The sequence below is a fragment of the Nannobrachium achirus genome (assembly GCF_963921795.1).
Source record: "Nannobrachium achirus genome assembly, chromosome: 20".
Taxonomy (NCBI): domain Eukaryota; kingdom Metazoa; phylum Chordata; class Actinopteri; order Myctophiformes; family Myctophidae; genus Nannobrachium; species Nannobrachium achirus.
In genome coordinates this window covers 441,583-465,000 of record NC_137827.1, presented here as the reverse complement: position 1 = coordinate 465,000, position 23,418 = coordinate 441,583, and the positions used below count along the sequence as shown (strand labels likewise).

At 38.1% G+C, this 23,418-nt stretch overlaps 1 protein-coding gene across 1 annotated transcript in view; it reads left to right on the top strand.

Moving 5' to 3' along the window:
* LOC308305748 (protein Daple-like) overlaps window positions 1-11,148 on the top strand; it is an 11,771-nt gene extending 623 nt beyond the window's left edge. Inside the window, exons 2-5 of the mRNA XM_080750605.1 lie at window positions 630-812; window positions 5,752-5,853; window positions 7,305-7,504; window positions 10,186-11,148. Coding sequence (XP_080606731.1) covers window positions 630-812; window positions 5,752-5,853; window positions 7,305-7,504; window positions 10,186-10,926 — 1,226 coding nt within the window. The 3' untranslated portion in view covers window positions 10,927-11,148. The remainder of the gene's footprint in view (window positions 1-629; window positions 813-5,751; window positions 5,854-7,304; window positions 7,505-10,185) is intronic.
* Window positions 11,149-23,418: the final 12,270 nt, after the last annotated feature.

Sequence of the window (23,418 nt, the reverse complement as noted above, 5' to 3'; positions counted from 1 at the left end):
AGCTGCTTTAAAGCAGCTTCCAATTCATTCCCTATGGTTTATAGCTTTATGCTTTACCTGGGAGTAACCCTAACCCTACCTGGGGGTAAAGCAGCTTCCAATTCATTCCCTATGGTTTGGAAGCAGCAAGCTGCTTTAAAGCAGCGTCCAATTCATTCCCTATGGTTTGGAAGCAGCAAGCTGCTTTAAGCTTACTTTAAGGCTGTCCTTAAAGTTGCTATAAGCAGTTTTCTGCTGACATAAGCAGGAAACAGGCAATTGCTTATTAAAAATGTTATGTTATTATATTCAGGCGGCTAACAATGCTCCCTAAAATATCTAGTCTCTGTGGCGCTTCTAGGAGCCGCAGTCTGCCTCCAAAACTATTATTGTATCTGTAAGAAGCTCTGTCACTAGCAGCTCATTGGTGCATGAACCAGCCGACCGGGGCTAAAAGGATTGACAGACAGGTCATGAATGAACCCCCCGCCTCCCCCCAGGTAAAGCATAAAGTATGTGCTTTTGATGTGTGTCTGAGGCCTTACATTTAGGCTCCTAGTGCCAATCACAAAGCGTCTTTTCCAGGACCGAATCCCGTGACCTTTGATATCACGGCCCCAGCTAACCTTTACCTGCTGTCACCCCTCCAGGTCAGACCCCCAAGCCTGGCAGCTCCTCTCCCAGCCAACAGGCCTCCTCTCTGGGCCTCCTCTCCAACTCTACCCCCAGGCCTCTAGCAGGGCCCAGCTCCTCTCCCAGCCAACAGGCCTCTTCTCTGGGCCTTCCGTCCAACTCTACCCCCAGGCCTGGAGCAGCAGCGCGCAGGCCCAGAGGTCTGTATGAACTACAGCAGATCTACAAGCTCACATGAAGCTCTCTTCACTGGCTCTGCTCTAGATCTACAAGCTCACATTGAGCTCTCTTCACTAGCTCTGCTCTAGATCTACAAGCTCACATTGAGCTCTCTTCACTGATTGGTTGATTGATTGAAGAGTTTATTAGCAGTTTGCAATAGAAAAAAAGAATAGTTTCATGACAGTACAAATCACTGGTACAAGGTCAACTAAAAGGAGATCCTAGTAAGCTTTACGGCTTATTTACACAGGAACCACTTTATGTATCTCATATAACATTGACAGACAGACGGACAGGACAGGACAGAGTATTTTATGTATCTCATATAACATTGAATAGAACACAGTACTTTATGTATCTCATATAACATTGAATAGAACACAGTACTTTATGTATCTCATATAACATTGCATAGAACAGTACTTTATGTATCTCATATAACATTGAATAGAACAGTATTTTATGTATCTCATATAACATTGAATAGAACACAGTACTTTATGTATCTCATATAACATTGAATAGAACAGTACTTTATGTATCTCATATAACATTGAATAGAACACAGTACTTTATGTATCTCATATAACATTGAATAGAACACAGTACTTTATGTATCTCATATAACATTGAATAGAACAGTACTTTATGTATCTCATATAACATTGAATAGAACACAGTACTTTATGTATCTCATATAACATTGAATAGAACACAGTACTTTATGTATCTCATATAACATTGAATAGAACAGTACTTTATGTATCTCATATAACATTGAATAGAACACAGTGCTTTATGTATCTCATATAACATTGAATAGAACACAGTACTTTATGTATCTCATATAACATTGAATAGAACACAGTACTTTATGTATCTCATATAACATTGAATAGAACACAGTACTTTATGTATCTCATATAACATTGAATAGAACAATACTTTATGTATCTCATATAACATTGAATAGAACAGTACTTTATGTATCTCATATAACATTGAATAGAACAGTACTTTATGTATCTCATATAACATTGAATAGAACACAGTGCTTTATGTATCTCATATAACATTGAATAGAACAGTACTTTATGTATCTCATATAACATCGAATAGAACAGTACTTTATGTATCTCATATAACATTGAATAGAACACTACTTTATGTATCTCATATAACATTGAATAGAACAGTACTTTATGTATCTCATATAACATTGAATAGAACAGTACTTTATGTATCTCATATAACATTGAATAGAACACAGTACTTTATGTATCTCATATAACATTGAATAGAACAGTACTTTATGTATATCATATAACATTGAATAGAACACAGTACTTTATGTATCTCATATAACATTGAATAGAACTCAGTACTTTATGTATCTCATATAACATTGAATAGAACAGTACTTTATGTATCTCATATAACATTGAATAGAACACAGTACTTTATGTATCTCATATAACATTGAATAGAACACAGTACTTTATGTATCTCATATAACATTGAATAGAACAGTACTTTATGTATCTCATATAACATTGAATAGAACAGTACTTTATGTATCTCATATAACATTGAATAGAACACTACTTTATGTATCTCATATAACACTGATAGGACAGAGTACTTTATCTAGGATAACATCAAATACAAAAGGAAAAAAGGTGGGGGCGTGGAAACATGGGGGCTTAGTCTATTTACAAGTCTCGAGTAGCAGCTGCCTGAAGGTGACTTTTCTTACCAATTTTGAAGGAGGTTAGGGATTTGCTCTCCTTGGAAGGGCGTTCCACATGTTGGTGGTAGGCTATAGCTGCGGAACAAATTAGAGCCTTTTATAGTGTTAAATCTAGGTTGAACATGACTAGTGGAGCTGCCTCTGGTGTTGTGATCGTGAACATCCTTTACCTTTAAGAAGTAGTTTGTCAGGTACATGGGTATCTTGGAGGTGTAGTGTATCTTGTACACCAGTAGTTAGTCAGACATGGGTATCTTGGAGGTGTAGTGTATCTTGTACACCAGTATTTAGTCAGGTACATGGGTATCTTGGAGGTGTAGTGTATATTGTACACCAGGCCCATTGCAAGATGCTGTACTCTGTCAGCTACTTTGAGCCACCCCACACTTTCGTGGTGATGATCGGTAAGGTGGGCCCGAGGAGGAAGACCAAGCAGGACCCTAATTAGTTTGTTCTGGGCTGTTTGGAGCTTTAACTTTAAGGCAACTGGGGCGTCAATATTAGCACCTCCTAGTGTCTTTCGTGATTTAGTATTGATTAGCGGGGCAACCCTATGCAAACAAATTTGTTGGTTGACTTTTTTTATTACCTTGGTAGTCATTTTCACTGGATAGGTTAGCTTCCAGGATGCAACCCAGGTAGCAGATGTGTTTTTTTCTTGTTATCACAGTGTCACCTACTTTAATTGTGAAGTTCTCGACTGTGCTGAGTTTCTGACTAGATCCAAAGTTTTACCTAGGTGAATTGAGAGTCTGTTGTCATTGAGCAGGTGCAGATTGAAGGTTTCGCTAGAGTAGGTTTTGAGGTTTCTAGCTTTGACTTTTTTGTGACCGTCAGCTTTAGACTGATGTATTTTACGGGTGCAGTAAATGATATCATGATCGCTTAGCCCACATACGCTAGTCCCACTTGAGGTCTGTGGTTACAATGAGATCTATGATGGTTTGAGAATGATCAGTCACCCTGTTTGGATTGGTGACGAGCTGAGTGAAACCGTATTGATTACAGAGCTTACTGAACTTGTTCTTCTTTACGAAGCATGTCTGTATTCCAATCCCTGATAAGGTATTTTTCAATATTGTCCACCGTTGCTTGGCTCTCCTCAAGTAAGTCATGGAAATCATTTTGGTCGGGCGGTCCGTAAACGGTACCGATTAGTATGTTTTTAGCGTTCTCAAAAACCACTTCCACCCATACAGTTTCTAAAGAGCTGTGGTGGATAAATGTGTTATTGTTATGTATGTACATACATGCATACTGTATGTACATACATATTGTTATGTAATACATATTGTTATGTACATACATATTGTTATGTACATACATATTGTTATGTACATACATGCATACACCACAATCTATTCCTATCATTTCCAATGAATAGCTCTGCCTATCAGATCTTTAATAAGTGTCCATATGTTCATTAATATGTTTATGTAAATATATGTATCAATAAGTGTCCATATGTAAATTAATATGTTTATGTAAATATATGTATCAATAAGTGTCCATATGTAAATTAATATGTTTATGTAAATATATGTATCAATAAGTGTCCATATGTACATTAACACAATGCCTGCCAAGGGTTAAAAAAAAATCTATCTTAGTACTGCCCGGCTTTTTACAAAAAATTAAAATGAAAATAAAAAAAAAATTAAACATTTTTTGAAAAAAAATAAGCTCTCAGAAGATGTCCATTGCCCCCTTGCAGTTGGCAGAAAAATATAATCAACCCCAAGAAAAATCTATTTTTAGATTAACACACACAAACAATTACAGCATGTGGATGGTGGCCATTTTGGCAGCCATCTTGAAGAAGGTGTGCAGAAAGCTGATTACATGAATAACATTTTTATAATTTTTTATCAGCATCACAGGCTGCCCAAAGAGCTGTGAACACATTGCTGTCTCATATATTAGTGAACAGTGCCCCCCAGTGGCCAAAAACGGTAGAACGTACAGTAACGTGTAAGGCGGTAGATAGCTGGGCAAAATAGAACGTTTATAAACGTGTAAGGCGGCAGATGTGTTAATATGTTTATGTAAATATATGTATCAATAAGTGTCCATATGCTCATTAATATGTTTATGTAAATATATGTATCAATAAGTGTCCATATGTTCATTGATATGTTTATGTAAATATATGTATCAATAAGTGTCCATATGTAAATTAATATGTTTATGTAAATATATGTATCAATAAGTGTCCATATGTAAATTAATATGTTTATGTAAATATATGTATCAATAAGTGTCCATATGTAAATTAATATGTTTATGTAAATATATGTATCAATAAGTGTCCATATGTTCATTAATATGTTTATTTAAATATATGTATCAATAAGTGTCCATATGCTCATTAATATGTTTATGTAAATATATGTATCAATAAGTGTCCATATGTTCATTAATATGTTTATGTAAATATATGTATCAATAAGTGTCCATATGTAAATTAATATGTTTATGTAAATATATGTATCAATAAGTGTCCATATGTAAATTAATATGTTTATGTAAATATATGTATCAATAAGTGTCCATATGTAAATTAATATGTTTATGTAAATATATGTATCAATAAGTGTCCATATGTAAATTAATATGTTTATGTAAATATATGTATCAATAAGTGTCCATATGTAAATTAATATGTTTATGTAAATATATGTATCAATAAGTGTCCATATGCTCATTAATATGTTTATGTAAATATATGTATCAATAAGTGTCCATATGTAAATTAATGTTTATGTAAATATATGTATCAATAAGTGTCCATATGTAAATTAATATGTTTATGTAAATATATGTATCAATAAGTGTCCATATGTAAAGTAATGTTTATGTAAATATATGTATCAATAAGTGTCCATATGTAAATTAATGTTTATATAAATACATTATGTATCATAATGTATTCATGAATATTAATGAGTTTATGTTTATATAAATACATTATGTATCATAATGTATTCATGAATATTAATGTTTATGTAAATACATTATGTATCATATGTATTAATATGTATTAATGAATATTAATGTTTATATAAATACATTATGTATCATAATGTATTAATGAATATTCATGTTTATATAAATACATTACGTATCATAATGTATTAATGAATATTAATGAGTTTATGTTTATTCAGGTTTCCATGGTGATGAAGATTCCATGTTTGGTCTCCATGGTAACGCTGGAGGTCGAGGGTCAACGGAGCTGAGCCTATCACTGTCCAGCTCCCCTGTCAGAGGTCAGAGGTCACACACACACACACACACACACACACACACACACACACACACACACACACACACACACACACACTTGTTGTTAACAAGACGTTGACCCTAGCCAAACTTTGCACACACACTCCTTGGCTGCCAAACCACAACCTCCACCCCTCATTTCTCACTAGCGCCACCATGAGGCCGATTCTTGCAAAACACAATTATGGACACTGCTCCTACAGATTTTGCCCTAAAATCACGCAAAGCAGCACACAGTATGTCTAGAGTCCTGTCATCAACATGGATCTGTCCCATTTAGCGCCACCATCAGGCCGATTTTTAAAAACATTTTTGGACATTGCTCCTACAGATTTTACCCTAAAATCACGCAAAGCGGTGTATACATGTCGCTTTTCTCCCGATTAGGGAGTCTTACTGGTGATGTTGACGTTGTCATCTTAGGGAGTCTTACTGGTGATGTTGACGTTGTCATCTTAGGGAGTCTTACTGGTGATGTTGACGTTGTCATCTTAGGGAGTCTTACTGGTGATGTTGACGTTGTCATCTTAGGGAGTCTTACTGGTGATGTTGACGTTGTCATCTTAGGGAGTCTTACTGGTGATGTTGACGTTGTCATCTTAGGGAGTCTTACTGGTGATGTTGACGTTGTCATCTTAGGGAGTCTTACTGGTGATGTTGACGTTGTCATCTTAGGGAGTCTTACTGGTGATGTTGACGTTGTCATCTTAGGGAGTCTTACTGGTGATGTTGACGTTGTCATCTTAGGGAGTCTTACTGGTGATGTTGACGTTGTCATCTTAGGGAGTCTTACTGGTGATGTTGACGTTGTCATCTTAGGGAGTCTTACTGGTGATGTTGACGTTTTTATCTTAGGGAGTCTTACTGGTGATGTTGACGTTTTCATCTTAGGGAGTCTTACTGGTGATGTTGACGTTTTCATCTTAGGGAGTCTTACTGGTGATGTTGACGTTGTCATCTTTCCATTTGTCAATTTGAGATTGGTTGAACGCTCAGACATGTTGCCACCCCATGTGGTCATGTGATCCAAGATGGCCACTGAATATGGTCTATTCAGTCCAAGTATATATGAAATGAATATGGACTGAATATGAAATTAATATGGACTGAATATGAAATGAATATGGACTGAATATGAAATGAATATGGACTGAATATGAAATGAATATGGACAGAATATGAAATGAATATGGACTGAATATGAAATGAATATGGACTGAATATGAAATGAATATGGACTGAATATGAAATGAATATGGACTGAGTATGAAATGAATATGGACTGAATATGAAATGAATATGGACTGAGTATGGTCTATTCAGTCCAAGTATACTGAATATGAAATGAATATGGTCTTCTTGACAGCCTTTCATGTTGTCAATCTATTGATGTGAATGATAACCTGCTATGACATCACTTCCTGTCTGCTTCCAGATGGACGACCAGCCAGCTTCTCAAGCGATGATGTCACAGGCCTCAACCAATCACAGTCCCTGTCCCGTAGCTCCACCCTCCCATATGACATGGCCCCGCCCCCCAAGGTTAAGCCCCGCCCCCGCCCAGGCTCTCCAGGAAGTGAGATGGTCACTTTGGAACAGTTTCTACAGGAGAGCAACGTCAAGTCTCCTCCTATGGTAATCAATACCTTATGATCAATATCTAATAGTCTCAATAACTAATAGTCTCCTCCTATGGTAATCAATACTTTATAATCAATATCTAATAGTCTCAATATCTAATAGTCTCCTCCTATGGTAATCAATACCTTATGATCAATATCTAATAGTCTCAATATATAATAGTCTCCTCCTATGGTAATCAATACCTTATGATCAATATCTAATAGTCTCAATATATAATAGTCTCCTCCTATGGTAATCAATACCTTATGATCAATATCTAATAGTCTCCTCCTATGGTAATCAATACCTTATAATCAATATCTAATAGTCTCCTCCCATAGTAATCAATATATCATAATCAATATCTAATAGTCTCCTCCCATAGTAATCAATATATTATAATCAATATCTAATAGTCTCCTCCCATAGTAATCAATATATTATAATCAATATCTAATAGTCTCCTCCCATAGTAATCAATATATCATAATCAATATCTAATAGTCTCCTCCCATAGTAATCAATATATTATAATCAATATCTAATAGTGTCCTCCCATAGTAATCAATATGTTATATTCAATATGTAGAACTATCTAACAGTCTCCTCACATACTAATCAATATGTTATGATCAATATCTAATAGTCTCCTCCCATAGTAATCAATATGTTATGATCAATATCTAATAGTCTCCTCCCATAGTAATCAATACCTTATGATCAATATCTAATAGTCTCAATAACTAATAGTCTCCTCCTATGGTCATCAATACTTTATAATCAATATCTAATAGTCTCAATATCTAATAGTCTCCTCCTATGGTAATCAATACCTTATGATCAATATCTAATAGTCTCAATATATAATAGTCTCCTCCTATGGTAATCAATACCTTATGATCAATATCTAATAGTCTCAATATATAATAGTCTCCTCCTATGGTAATCAATACCTTATGATCAATATCTAATAGTCTCCTCCTATGGTAATCAATACCTTATAATCAATATCTAATAGTCTCCTCCCATAGTAATCAATATATCATAATCAATATCTAATAGTCTCCTCCCATAGTAATCAATATATTATAATCAATATCTAATAGTCTCCTCCCATAGTAATCAATATATTATAATCAATATCTAATAGTCTCCTCCCATAGTAATCAATATATCATAATCAATATCTAATAGTCTCCTCCCATAGTAATCAATATATTATAATCAATATCTAATAGTGTCCTCCCATAGTAATCAATATGTTATATTCAATATGTAGAACTATCTAACAGTCTCCTCACATACTAATCAATATGTTATGATCAATATCTAATAGTCTCCTCCCATAGTAATCAATATGTTATGATCAATATCTAATAGTCTCCTCCCATAGTAATCAATATGTAGAAATATATAATAGTCTGGTAATCAATAAGTCATAATCAATATGGAATTCCATATACAGTTCCATCTACATGATTTGTACATCTAATTGCGTCTAGTCAGACCAGATACAGACCAGAGCACAGATTTACAAGTCAACAGAAATGTACAAATAGTACATAATGAATACAGTTACTGTTAGAATAATGAGTTGTCAGTTAGATTATGTTATTGTTTCTGTGTTAATTTATTCATATCATATATTATTATGTTAAAGTTGTACCATGTAACTTTTTTTATAAAACAAATCTTAAAATGGTCCTAGCTGTTAAATCGCTAAAGTTTTAGAACCCCCACTCCGTTATTTTCAGCTTCTAAAGCCTTCTCTTTATATGTTTTCTATCATCCCTGCCCGGGACCGGTTTTCGCGGAAAAAATTGCGTCATCACACTACCGGCCAATCACAGCGAGGGTTATACACTGCCGGCCAATCACAGCGCAGAACATACACTGCCGGGCTCTCTGGTGGGTTTAGGAAACACGCCTTCAGGAAGTACACTGCAGTGTTTACACTGGAGGAGTCTAGCATGTAACTCTCCAACCGTCGCTCGTAGAAGGACACGGGAGACCTCATTGAAAGCGTCTCGGCGAGGCGAGGCGGACGCGGTGGTCTGACGGCCCGGTCTGCGAGCGAACAACGGACGAAAAAAGCAAACGCGACCGCGGTTTGCTATACTGCTACAGACCACCAGTTGAGCAACTTACACAGTATAGCTTGGTTCAGACAGGGATCTCCCTGTATGGGCATACAAGGGATTTTATGTTGTGATGTCATGGGAACCACTCTATGCCCATGCCCATATATGGAGATCCCTGATGTCATCAATATTAAGCCCATATCTAACAGGACTTCATATGGGAATGCCCATATATGGAGGAAGACGGAGCATAAACAGGTGACATCACAGTGATGTCAGTACTCAGTCAGCAGGGATCTCCATATATGGGCATAAAAGGGATTGTATCCCAGATGATGCCCTGTTAGGAAAACCACACTAACAGAAGACAGAAGGTTTATTCATATCATATTAATATGTTAATTTATTCTTATCATTTATTATTATGTTAATTTATTCTTATCATATATTATTATGTTAATTTATTCTTATCATATATTGTTATGTTAATTTATTCTTATCATATATTATTATGTTAATTTATTCTTATCATATATTATTATGTTAATTTATTCTCATCATATAGTATTATGTTAATTTATTATTATTATGTTAATTTTATGTTGATTTCAGGTTTCTACAGGAAGTCGTGAGGACTTAATGACCGACTATTTCACTCGAGGCCCCTCCCACTCTGCTCCTATTGGCCGAGACCAGGCCCCTCCCACCAGCTACGTCACGCCCACTGTCCAGCCAGCCAACCAGAGGCCGGGACAGAGCGTTAAGCCCTCCCCCCGCCAGCCCGTGGGCCAATCACCGGCCTCGGCCCCGCCCCCCCAGAGAGGCAGCCAATCACTGAGCAGAGCCTTCAGTCTGGCCTCGGCTGATTTGCTGCGCTCCAACGGACCCGATGGTTACCGCGGCAACGAGGGCTCTTCCGGCCAATGGGACGCCGCGGTGCTTCGCAGAGAGGGGGGCGGGGCCAGAGTGGGGGGCGGGGCCAGAGAGCGGCCACTCTCGGCGCGGCTGGCCGGTCCGGCCAATCAGCAGGCGGATATGGGCTTCCCAGGCTCCGCCCCCCTCAGCCATTCGTCGTCTCTCAACCTGCAGACGCAGCGATTGGCTGAGAGAGAGCGAGACCGGGAGAGAGGCGTGGTCGCCATGGTGACGCCCGTCAGGGCCGTCCCCGCGCTGCGATTGGACGACGGCTCAGAGCAGGGGGAGGGGCTTAGAGAGGCGGGGCGCCCTGCTGACCCCGCCCCCAAGAAGGAAGGAGGGGAGGGGGAGGGGGAGGGGGGGGGCGACAGTACGCCAGCCTCCCCCGACCCCAACAACGACCCCCAAACCGTCTGGTATGAGTATGGATGTGTTTAATATAGCCTACTGTACCTTACTGTACCTTACTGTACCCCAACAACGACCCCCAGACCGTCTGGTATGAGTATGGATGTGTTTAATGTAGTCCTACCGTACCCTACTGTAGTCCTACCGTACCCTACTGTACCCTACTGTAGTCCTACTGTACCTTACTGTACCTTATTGTAGTCCTACCATACCCACTGTACCATACAGTACCCCACTATACCCTAACAACGACCCCCAAACCGTCTGGTATGAGTATGGATGTGTTTAATATAGCCTACTGTACCTTACTGTACCTTACTGTACCCCAACAACGACCCCCAGACCGTCTGGTAAAAGTATGGATGTGTTTAATACCCTACTGTACCTAAGAGGCTACTGTAGCCTACCGTAGCCTACTGTATCCTACTGTACCTTACTGTAACACCCCCCCCCCCCCCCCCCCCCCCCAACAAAGCATAGCTGTGTCTTAACACTGGATGGGAAATAACTGGAATAATGTTAAATTAAATAACTGGAATGACGTTACATTAAATTGCTGGAATAAAATGAAATGGGAAAAAACTACTTTTAAAGCCAGTGGTTTGATGGAATGATACAGGATGGAACGATACAGGATGGAACGATACAGGAAACCACTTTAAACTCTGCTGTGTCTGAAGCCTGCTGACAGGAGAGAAAAGACTTTTGGACATTTCAGAGAAAGACTTTTGGACATTTCAGAGAAAGACTTGTAGACATTTCGGAAAAGGTCTTTTGGTCATTTCGGAGACATTTCAGAGACCATTTCAAAGACAGACTTTTGTACATTTTGAAGGAATGTAGTTTTGGCCTCATGAACAAGTCTAGTTTCAGGCACTGTTTAAAATCCACCAAAAATACATTGAGTTTTAACAGATGGAAAAGCTGGACACTACAGACAGACAGACGGACGGACAGACAAACGGATGGTCAAACACATTTCACAAGAAAGAAACAAGAAACAAAGTAAAACTAAATGAACATAAAGTTATGTTCATTTAAACACTAGAGTCCTGCTGAAACATTCCATTCTGTGTAGCATAAATGTCACTTTTATATGTCTGGCTTTCAACCTGTTTGAATGTTTTATTGTGTTTATTCATCAGTCTGTTCTCCTCCCCCCTTCATGTACAGAGAGATGAATGTAGGATAGAGATGTAGAGGGTGACAGACAGACAGACAGACAGACAGACAGAACTCCTCCCTCTTTAATTACAGTCTTTCTGTCTCTCCATCTTTAGACGCTATCCCACAATGCAATGCAACACCCTGACACTTTACTGGAAGTGATGTGTGGTACACAGACACACACACACACACACACACACACACTGGGTTGTACAGTAAGTGTGCGTTTAGTCTCAGGGAGGTTGTGGTTCGGACGAACGCCCAGTTGGACTAGATTCACACAAAAACACACACTTAGTACTACCCACACACACACACACACACACACACACACACACACACACACACACACACACACACACACACACACACACACTTGTACACACACACTCAGTTAAACCACTACATTCTCAGCTGGGTGGATCTTTGCACGCTAAGTTAGGCGCGCACGCACACACACGCATGCACACACGCACGCACACACACACACACACACGCACACACGTACGCGCGCGCACACACACACACACACACACACACACACACACACACACACACACACACACACACACACACACACACACACAGAAAGAGATTCAGGTTCACTTTGGTAGTAGAATGAACTGCATTACAGATAGAGAGAGAGGGAGAGAGAGAGAGAGAGAGAGACATAGAGCCAGACAGAGAGAGACACCGTAGAGGTGGGGGGGGAAGGATGGAACAGAGAATAATAAAGAAGAACAAATAATGAAATGTGACATCATCATGTATACACTATGGTGTGTGTGTGTGTGTGTGTGCGTGTGTGCGTGTGTGTGTGTGTTATCAAAACACACCAGATTAACGAGTCTCCTTTGAAGTACTGAATAATGATGATGATGATGATGATGAAGATTGGGAGGTGAATCCTGTAAATTCATGAAACTCCTTTCCAATAACACCCCCCCCCCCCCCCCTCCATGAACGCACAGTTTTTATTTCCTGTTATGCAATAAATTATTGGTGTGTTTAATGGTTGTAGAATCTGTTCTGTTTGATACTTTGATTACTTTATAAAGTAAAGTATAAATGTGTTCATGTGACTCTGTCTCTTCATTACTTTTATTGTATTACTTTATGAAGTAAAGTATAAATACTTTTATTACTTATAGTGTAATAAGTTCAATAGTGAGAACTACAAAACATTTCAAAGTAAAACGTTCATGCATGTTGTGTGTCCACTGTAAACTGGATTATAAAAAGTATGAATGAAATGAATATCAATATCTAAATACTGTTCAGTGGACTGATTGAGTCTCGAATCCCAGTCTCCCTCTCAGCAGACAACACAAGTAACCCACTACACTAACAGCACTGTGTATTGCAAGGCGTTACAATACTGAATTAATCAAGTCAAAAACTGGTTGCTCCCAAAAGTCTGATTAGGCCTACTTTTTTCCCCCAAGTGAAATATCAAAAGGGGATTTTAGAGTCAGGTTCACATAATTATGAATTAATAAGTAGGCAGTGGTGTTTTTTGGAAGGAAATCAGTCTTCAAATTAAAGAATTGAGTGGAGTTTGATCTCATCAATCTGAATCTCTAGACTCAGTGAGCTTCCTACCGCCTACCTCCTACCTCCTAGTCTCCTACCGCCGATGTAACGGAGGTGATCCGAACCTCCCCACCCGGCTTTGAACCCGGGTCTCCCGCGCGAAAGTCCAATATATTAACCACTAAACCAAAGAGCCATCTTTTTGGTCTGGGGGAGATACTAGAGTTTTGATGCTTCAAGGCTGGGGCTGCGACTCTCCGTCACACACTTACTGCCTACATGATAAACCACACTTCTTTCTCATCAGAGGAGCAACAACGTGCTTTATTTTTACCTGATCATCAGAGCTCTTTTAGTGCAGCTAAAAGCACTGCTGTGAGGACCTACAGTAGGCCTATAGGACCTACAGTAGGCCTACAGTAGGCTAGAGGTGTCAGGTGTATTGTTAAAGCAAGCAGGGGATTGAAGAAGTGTTATTGATCGCTGTTAGCTTTTTTTTGGGAGCGTTTGTTATTAATATGAATATTAATAATAATAATCATTCAAAACAAACTGTAGGAAACATTAAATTAAGAGACCCATAATGTGACTGTGTGACCGACCCACAGATGGGGTCGCGCCAAACGGAGCCAACTATTGGGACACAGTTTGGTCTAAATCTGTAATTAAAGCAACAAAGTATATTTATTTGAGGTAATTGTACTCTAAGTAAGTGTGTTAACATGTTCTAGGAGGAGTTGACCCCCAAACCCCCGTTGGGGGGTCGTAAACCCGATGTTTAGAAAGTTAGAAACTGAGAAAAAATGAAGAAAAATGAACGCAGCTGCCGCCCCGAGCGGCGCAGCGGCGGCGCCGATGATTGCCGATGAATGCCGAGTCAGTTGGAACTTAGAATCTGAACGCAGCTGCTGTTCTGTTCTTGTCGTCGCCTGTTCAAACTGTATCCCAATAGTTGGCTCCGTTTGGCGCGACCCCATCTGTGGGTCGGTCACACAGTCACATTATGGGTCTCTTAATGTTATGTTTCCTACAGTTTGTTTTTAATGATTATTATTATTATTATTATTATATTGTAATATGATATTATATATGATATGATGAAATGAATATCAATAAAGTTCAGTGGACTGAGTGATCAGTCTCAACCAGCCTCCACTCAGCAGGAAGCAATAATACCTGCGTGACGAACACTGCTGGATTTGAACCAACACCCATTAAAGGTATTTTTCATCAATGACACAGCATTGCTGGTCTGCTGCGCCAGCACAGCAAGCTCGTCTCTCCCTGCTTTCTGTGCTGCTTTTGAAGATATTCTGCTGGTAGATATAGCCTAGCCTAGTGTGTGTATGTACACAATTCAGTTTTCAATTCAAAGGAGCTTTATTGACATGAGAAAACATACGTTTACATTGCCAAAGCAAGTATCACAAATACAATAAAAAACAGTTGAAAATGGGGAACATATATACAGTTGGAGGGGGTACAGCATTGTGTAAACAGAGCTATGTCGCATTGTGACATTTTATATACAGGGTACAAATAGCAGCATTATTTTCCTCAAAATACAGGTATTTTGTATCAGCTCTGTTTCATACTGTATGTGCAGTAGGTCTAGATGTCAGTCCATTGTTTGTAGTCCTAGGGTGGTTGTGTTTCTAGCCTTCTTTTGTCGCAACAGTTCACAAATCTTGCTGCTGTGTTTGCGCATTGTTGTATTTCTCCCAGTAGGTATGGGAGTTTTTCATCATTGGTCGAGTTTTCAAAATCACTTCGGGTGTGTGTAATCTGTGGGAGTAAGTCTCTGATGTCTTGGTATAGTGGGCAGGTGGTTAGAAAGTGTAGCTCTGATTCTACCACATTTTGTGTGCAGTGTGTGGGTGGGTGACGTGACGTAACGTTTTCGCTGTCCTCGGTGTCAAACATGTATAAATAAAAAATATATTTGTCAAAAACCTTCTGAATATTGTGCAGGACATTAAGCTTTATGTGAACTTACTCAAGATTAAAACATTTCATTCCTCATTTCTTCAGAATCTTCAACCAAACATGGCAAAACTCATATGGTGTGACTGTCCTGACCTTGTTTCTCAAAGTGGGAACTTGAATAAAACTAAGAAAAAGAATTGCTAAAAATCATTTGAAAATGAATTTAGGCTAAAAAAAATGTCTATTTTGAGCCTATATCTTTTCAAAGTCAAAGCATAATGTTTTCAGTCATTTCTGATCAAAAACATTTTGTCCCCCAACCCAAAATCATTTGGTGTGACACTAGTTTGGAAAAATTAAACAGGCAATTATGTGGACACCTATTGGCTAGAGAGGTCCTTCTTCTGTAAGGCTATTCAGCACTCCCAGCACAACTGCAAGACAGGTGTCTGAGGTGAGTTATGATTTTAACATTTTCATGAAATGCCATCTTGTTGAAACGTTGACAAACTCACCATTCTGGATGTCTTTTGGTGTGACACCTTTTCTTTAAAAAAAGCTTAAGTTATTTGAAGTTTTGGTCATATTTCCATGTAGATCTAGGCTGCTTTGTTATAGCTAGCATGCTGTTAGCATGCTAATGTGTACATAGTATCCTCAAGGTAAACCTAAATGGAGAAAACAGTAATATGGTGTGACACTTAATCATATGGTGTGACATGTCTGCTTGTCACGCCATATGACTTGATTGTCACACCATATGATTTATACTGTATTTAACTACAGATATAACAATAAATAACAAAGTTCCATGTTTCTTTTGTACATTTAAACATTTGTTTTAAACATTTTTACATAAAATGTAATTTAGCTTCATTCAGTGATACTTCAAATTCATCAGACAGAGCAGAAACCCCTTCACAGAAACCTTAACATATTGTTTCAATCTAAACAATATTTTCTCTTTGTCTTAAACTATACATTCCATTTTCTTTTGTCAGCTGGAAAATGACAAGTGCTGAGAGAACGAGAAAGTACAGGGAGAAACTAAACAATGACCCAGCAAGGAGAGAGGAGCCAAAGGGGCGAGACTGCATTTTCTACGAAGAGCAGGAGGTTGTCTGTGGCATAGCAGAACCGCAACAACGCAGCCGGTTTGCTACCCTCACCAAATACGACTGGCTGATGTACAATACAGTCTAAATGTATAATCTAATCTGATCTAATACTTTTGTACTTTCACTCACTGGACTGGACAGTGGACAGTGTTAAGGTAGGACCCGAGACAAAACTAGCGAAAATAGCTGATCTACAAGCTCTCAACACGTTGTGCTGCGAGAGCTTGTAGATCAGCTATTTTCGGAGTTGCGCAACCCAGCACTCTTTAGCTAGTGGAGATGTAGTGTAATGTCATGATTCCTAATTACATTTGTTCAACACAGAATGCTGTGTTCAAGTTCAGGAGACTTCGGAAAAAAGCAATTTACCTGAATGCTGAGTTCTGTTTCCACTAATTGGTGTTAATAAAATGTTGCCTTGGCTCCAAGTGTGGCTATGCGCCTTATTGTCTCTTTAGGATCCTTCTGCCGTGGGCCGGCAGAAGACTTAGGTGTGCGTAGCATTCCTGTGCACATCCTCATCATCCATCTACTTCTACAATTCTTTCTTATCCCATGTTAAAGCCCTAGAATAATATCCTGTTCAGAAATATTAAGGCCATGTTATCCTGGGTAATTGTTTAATCAATCAGTAAAGTTCAGTACTCACTAATAGGTAGGTTAAAACACAGTTTGCTTTGACACATGAAGATATGATCATACGGTGTGACACTAAATCATTTGGTGTGACATTCCAAATAGTGAAAAATCATACCTTTATTAATGATTAAACCAAAAAAATGTTTATGGATTACATAGAGAATATTATCAGGAAGAGTCACAAATATTTGTGTAATTTTAGAGAAAGTTTTGACAGAATACATTTAAAATATGTTGTAAGATCATGAACATGGGCCTCACACAGAGTGTCGATTATGAAAAAAATATACAGATATAATTAATTTTCAAAAAACTATAGTGTATCACTGGTTAGTTATGATAAAGGACTTTGATAAAGTGAGTAACTTAAGAAAGATGTACTCCATTTTCATTTTATGAACAATTATTTTCATGTCACACCATATGACGATTTTAGGCACAAGTACAACAAACTGCTGAATAAAGTCTGATTCCAATAAAATATCTAAAAACAAAATGTATTTCCATAAGGTTGAGAGTGAGTAGAACAAAAGTAAATAACTTTTATGCCTGCAATTTAAAGTTTTTTTAAAAACACATTTTTTGGGGCGTCACGTCACTGACCCGTGTACATAGCCTATCTTCCCTTGGGAGTGGGGTCTGTCTGTGTCTGCCTTTCTCTATTGCAAGGCTGTGTTCGCTGAGTCTGTACCTAGTCAAGGCTTTCCTAAGTTTTGGGTCTTTTACTGTGCTCAGATATTCTGCTAATGTATATTCTCTTTTTAGTGCCAGATAGCATTCCATTTTGCTTTGGTTTTGGGTTGTCTCTTTCCAGTACACTCAAAACTGTGCATTTCAGTTTAGAGTGCAAACTTTCAGTCATACTTCATAGACCTTCTTCAGACAGACGTTATTCTGCTGGAAATCAGTCATTAAATAAAGACCTCAGCAGGGTTTGAATCTGAATCATTAGCTCACCTCTCTAACTCATTGAGCCACTTGACACTGGACTTTGTAATGTCTTTTTTCATATTAGACGAACTACAAACATTTAAAAAAAAAAAGAAAAAAGGAAGACCTTTAACAGCATATTTGTCTGTTGTTTGTTGTTGCTGTTGCTTGTCTGATGTTTGAATGTGTTGGAACCACAATAGAAACATGTCTTGATGTTTGAATGTGTTGGAACCACAATAGAAACATCTTGATGTGTGAATGTGTTGGAACCACAATAGAAACATCTTGATGTGTGAATGTGTTGGAACCACAATAGAAACATCTTGATGTGTGAATGTGTTGGAACCACAATAGAAACAGGACTCAATATTCTCTCACAACAAAGTTGGTGCTGCTCAATCCTGCTGCGTCTGTAGCGGAGAGTCGCAGCCCCAGCCTGAAGCATGAGAAGTCTAGTATCTGCCCTCAATTGACAGGTACATATTCCTTTGGAGTGATGGTTAAGATTTTGGACTTTCATGCAGGAGACCGGGGTTCGAAGCCGGGTGGGGAGGTTTGGATCACCTCCGTTACACCAGTCTGTCCAATTTACTTTCAGTGCTGTTTTTAACTTAACCAAAGACACAGCGAATAAAATACAAACTGTAAACTTTATAAACCTTGAAAAGCTGTCAGTCAGTCAGTCAGTCAGACAGACAGACAGACAGACAGACAGACAGACAGACAGACAGACAGACAGACAGACAGACAGACAGACAGACAGACAGACAGAGCAGTAGGAGGGTGTAAAGGGTTAACTCCTTTTCTTCGCTGAAGTGACACCAAGTGACAGGAAACACACACACACACACACACACACACACACACACACACACACACACACACACACACACACACACACACACACACACACACACACACACACACACACACACACACACACACACACACAGCCCACCTCATATTTCTCTTCGTGCGCGTGTGCTTATGAGAAAAGGGGGCGGGGCTGAGGAGGACAGCGTGTCACTCAGTCTGTGTCTGTCTGTGTGTGCGTGCGTGCGTGCGTGCGTGCGTGCGTGCGTGCGTGCGGTACCAGTCAGCTCCGCTGCAGTCACACATCAGACGGTAAGAAGAAAATAATGTTTTATTTTATTATGAAAAACCGTTAGAATGTGACGTCATGCTCTATAACTTATAACGGTTTTATGAAGCTCATTGTGATGTCATCATATCGTTATGTTTATTAAATATGATGTGGTTTAAACACGTCGGAACAGAGCCGTTTAGAAGTGAAAGTAACCAAGATAGGAGGAAACCCTGGTACATTATGATGATAGGAGGATGTTGTTTCTGGTTGAAACCATGGACACATTTCATTTATTTAGATGGTGTTGTTGAAATGACAGTTTTATGATTTCTGGTTGAAACCCTGTTCACATTAAAGACATTCATTTAGATGGTGGTGCAATGACAGTTTAATGGCTACAATATATCAAAGTGGATCTTTATTAGGCTACATTGTATTTTATAGAAGCTTATAGAGAAGCCACACTGCTGTGCTGAGGATAGCGCTATATGGATCAATATATTAATATTATTGATCAATATGCTACTAAAGTAATATTATTGATCAATATGCTATTAAATTAACATTATTATTGATCAATATGCAATGTCTATTCAGTCACTTTCTATCAGAAGGCTTTGTGTTGTTGTGATGATAGAAATGACCAGCAGTGGATTCCACTGTTTATCAGATTCAACACAGTGAGAAATGTTGTCATTTTCTCCACCAGGCCGAAAGGCATGGCTGAGAATATGTTGTTCACCCTGTCTGTCTGTCCGTCCGTCCGTCCGTCCGTCTGTCCTTCCGTCCGTCCGTCCGTCCGTCCGTCCGTCCGTCCGTCCGTCCGTCCATGTGTGCCTGTGCCCATCTGTCTTTCCGGTGTTCTGTCCGTTGGCATGATGTATGTGTACATGTATCATATCAGTCATGTACACATACATGTACACACATGTACACATACGGGTACATGAGTCATGTACTGTATGTGTACATGTGTGTACATGTACATACATGTACACATACATGACTGATATGATACATGTACACATACATGTATGCGAGTCATGTGTACATATATCATTCATGTACTGATCTGTATAATGTGTCTGTGGCATTGCTCTCTTTAAACATGTAGTTAGACAGATATATGACTATATTATGATGACAGATATTGAGATATATGACTATATTATGATGATGTACAGTATGATCTATACATATATATTATGATGATCTATCATCTATATATAAGATATATTATGATGATCTATGATCTATATATGAGATATATTATGGTCATGCACATATATAAGATATATTATGATGATCTATCATCTATATATAAGATATATTATGATGATCTATCATCTATATATAAGATATATTATGATGATCTATCATCTATATATGAGATATATTATGGTCATGCACATATATAAGATATATTATGATGATCTATCATCTATAAGATATATTATGATGATCTATCATCTATATATAAGATATATTATGATGATCTATGATCTATATATGAGATATATTATGGTCATGCACATATATAAGATATATTATGATGATCTATCATCTATATATAAGATATATTATGGTCATGCACATATTCAATATAGCTTTTATACGCACACTGCAGTGTAGGGCGGTATGCATGAAGGACAGGATCAGAACTTCATCAGAGGATCAGGATCCATCATAAATGCAATGATGAGTCCATATTGTTCACAGTGATTAACTGTATGTTATGTTAGGTTATAAACTATATGATATGAGGTTATAAATCTAAGCAGTGATAAACTATGTGAGGTAAGGTTATAAATCTGCTCAGTGACTCAGAGACTGTAATCAGTTTAACAACTTGATTTACAGTCTGTTGTTGACAGAGATGAGAAACAACACAAACACACTCATATTATCACTAGTAAGACGCCTCAGGGCGACATGCGAGGTCGCGCCATGTCTTGGCCATCTGGCCAGTGATGTATATCGGACCAGTTACCCATATATGGAGATCCCTGGTACCCAAATATGGAGATCCATGTACTGTATATGGTGATATGCTGTGAGAGCCCAAACATGCTTATTCGGTTATTCGTTATGTGAAAGTCCTATGATGTCTATGACATCTGACATCATACATACAATCCCTTTTATGCCCATACATGAAGATCCCTGTCTGAAGAACCAGACACACAGATTAGGGCTGTCTTGGCCATCTGTCTTGGCCATATATGGATTCTGTTAGTGTGGTATGTGGCCGATGTGGCCTCCATATATGGGCATTCCCATATGAAGTCCTGTTAGATATGGGCTTAATATTGATGACATCTATGTGATATGATATCTATATCCATATATGGGCATAGGGATTCTGTTAGTGTGGTTCCCCTGACATCACAGTGACGTCAGAGCGGAAAACCCATAGACCGGAAAAAAGGTGTACTCGTCTAGACGGAGTCAGCATGTGACATTTCACATACTAAACTGTGACCATAATAAAAACACTCATATTGACACAAAACAAACTCGTATGAACACAAACTAGTATTTATGAATACATTATTAAAGTATAAAGTATAGTATTTATGAATCCATTATTAAAGTATAAAGTATAGTATTTATGAATCCATTATTAAAGTATAAAGTATAGTATTTATGAATCCATTATTAAAGTATAAAGTATAGTATTTATGAATACATTATTAAAGTATAAAGTATAGTATTTATGAATATAATATTAAAGTATAAAGTATAGTATTTATTAATACATTATTAAAGTATAAAGTATAGTATTTATAAATCCAGAGACAGAAGGTTTCAGTGTGATGATAAATCACTTTCATTAGCAGAATGCTTGAGGGATTCTGTTAACGAAAGGGATGACATTCACATTTAAAGGCTTAATTGCCTTGATATTGATGTGTGGCTGCAGAGAACAGTAGATTTATACACACAGAGTTCAGAACAGAGAAAGGCTCCTTCAGCTGGAGAGCATATTGATCGTTAATTATTGATTACAGGTTGTATTAATGTTAATTAATTAATGTTGTGTTGTCTTAGATGTAGAAGTAACAACAGTATCTCTCAACAGAACGTTGCTGCTATATTAACAATTATTATTACTATCATTATATTAACAATTATTTACAATCTAAAATGTAAGCATTTAGCAGACGTTCTTAATCCAGAGTGATTTACAATAAAAGGCATCTGTAAAATGTCTTTACCTTGCCTACACTATGGGACCCTGGCTACACAGTTCAGTTATGTACCCCTACAGCAGTATGCTGATTAGACCAGACCATTTAGCATTTGAAGCTGTTTATTGTAGACAGGTGAGAATGAAGTTGAAGATGATAATGATGATTTTGACTGCATAGAAAATAAGAAAACAGCAACAATCAGTAACTCGAATAAACAAACAAAGGCATACATAAACCAGTGTAAAGAAACTTAACAAATACATCAAGGAAAACGATATCTAAAGAGCTGAAAAGAAACACAAACTTACTATAATGCATCATATCAAACTCCTAGCCGTGGGTCCCATAGTGTGGCTTGTGGCAAATGTTTGCTCTGTGGAGCTGCCTGAGCCTATATGGGCTCACTCTGTGGAGCTGCCTGAGCCTATATGGGCTCACCACAGGTGAGCAGCCTGGTACCAATCACTTGGGCCACACCCACTCCTAAGTGAAACATGATCAACCAAGTAAGAGGGTTTTTTACATCAACATCAATATATCAAATGCATAGAAATAGTAATGTAAGAACACTTAGCTGGACCAAGCATCTTATAAGAACACTTAGCTGGACCAAGCATCTTATAAGAACACTTAGCTGGACCAAGCATCTTATAAGAACACTTAGCTGGACCAAGAATCTTATAAGAACACTTAGCTGGACCAAGCACCTTATAAGAACACTTAGCTGGACCATGCACCTTATAAGAACACTTAGCTGGACCAAGCATCTTATAAGAACACTTAGCTGGACCAAGCATCTTATAAGAACACTTAGCTGGACCAAGCACCTTATAAGAACACTTAGCTGGACCAAGCATCTTATAAGAACACTTAGCTGGACCAAGCATCTTATAAGAACACTTAGCTGGACCAAGCACGTTATAAG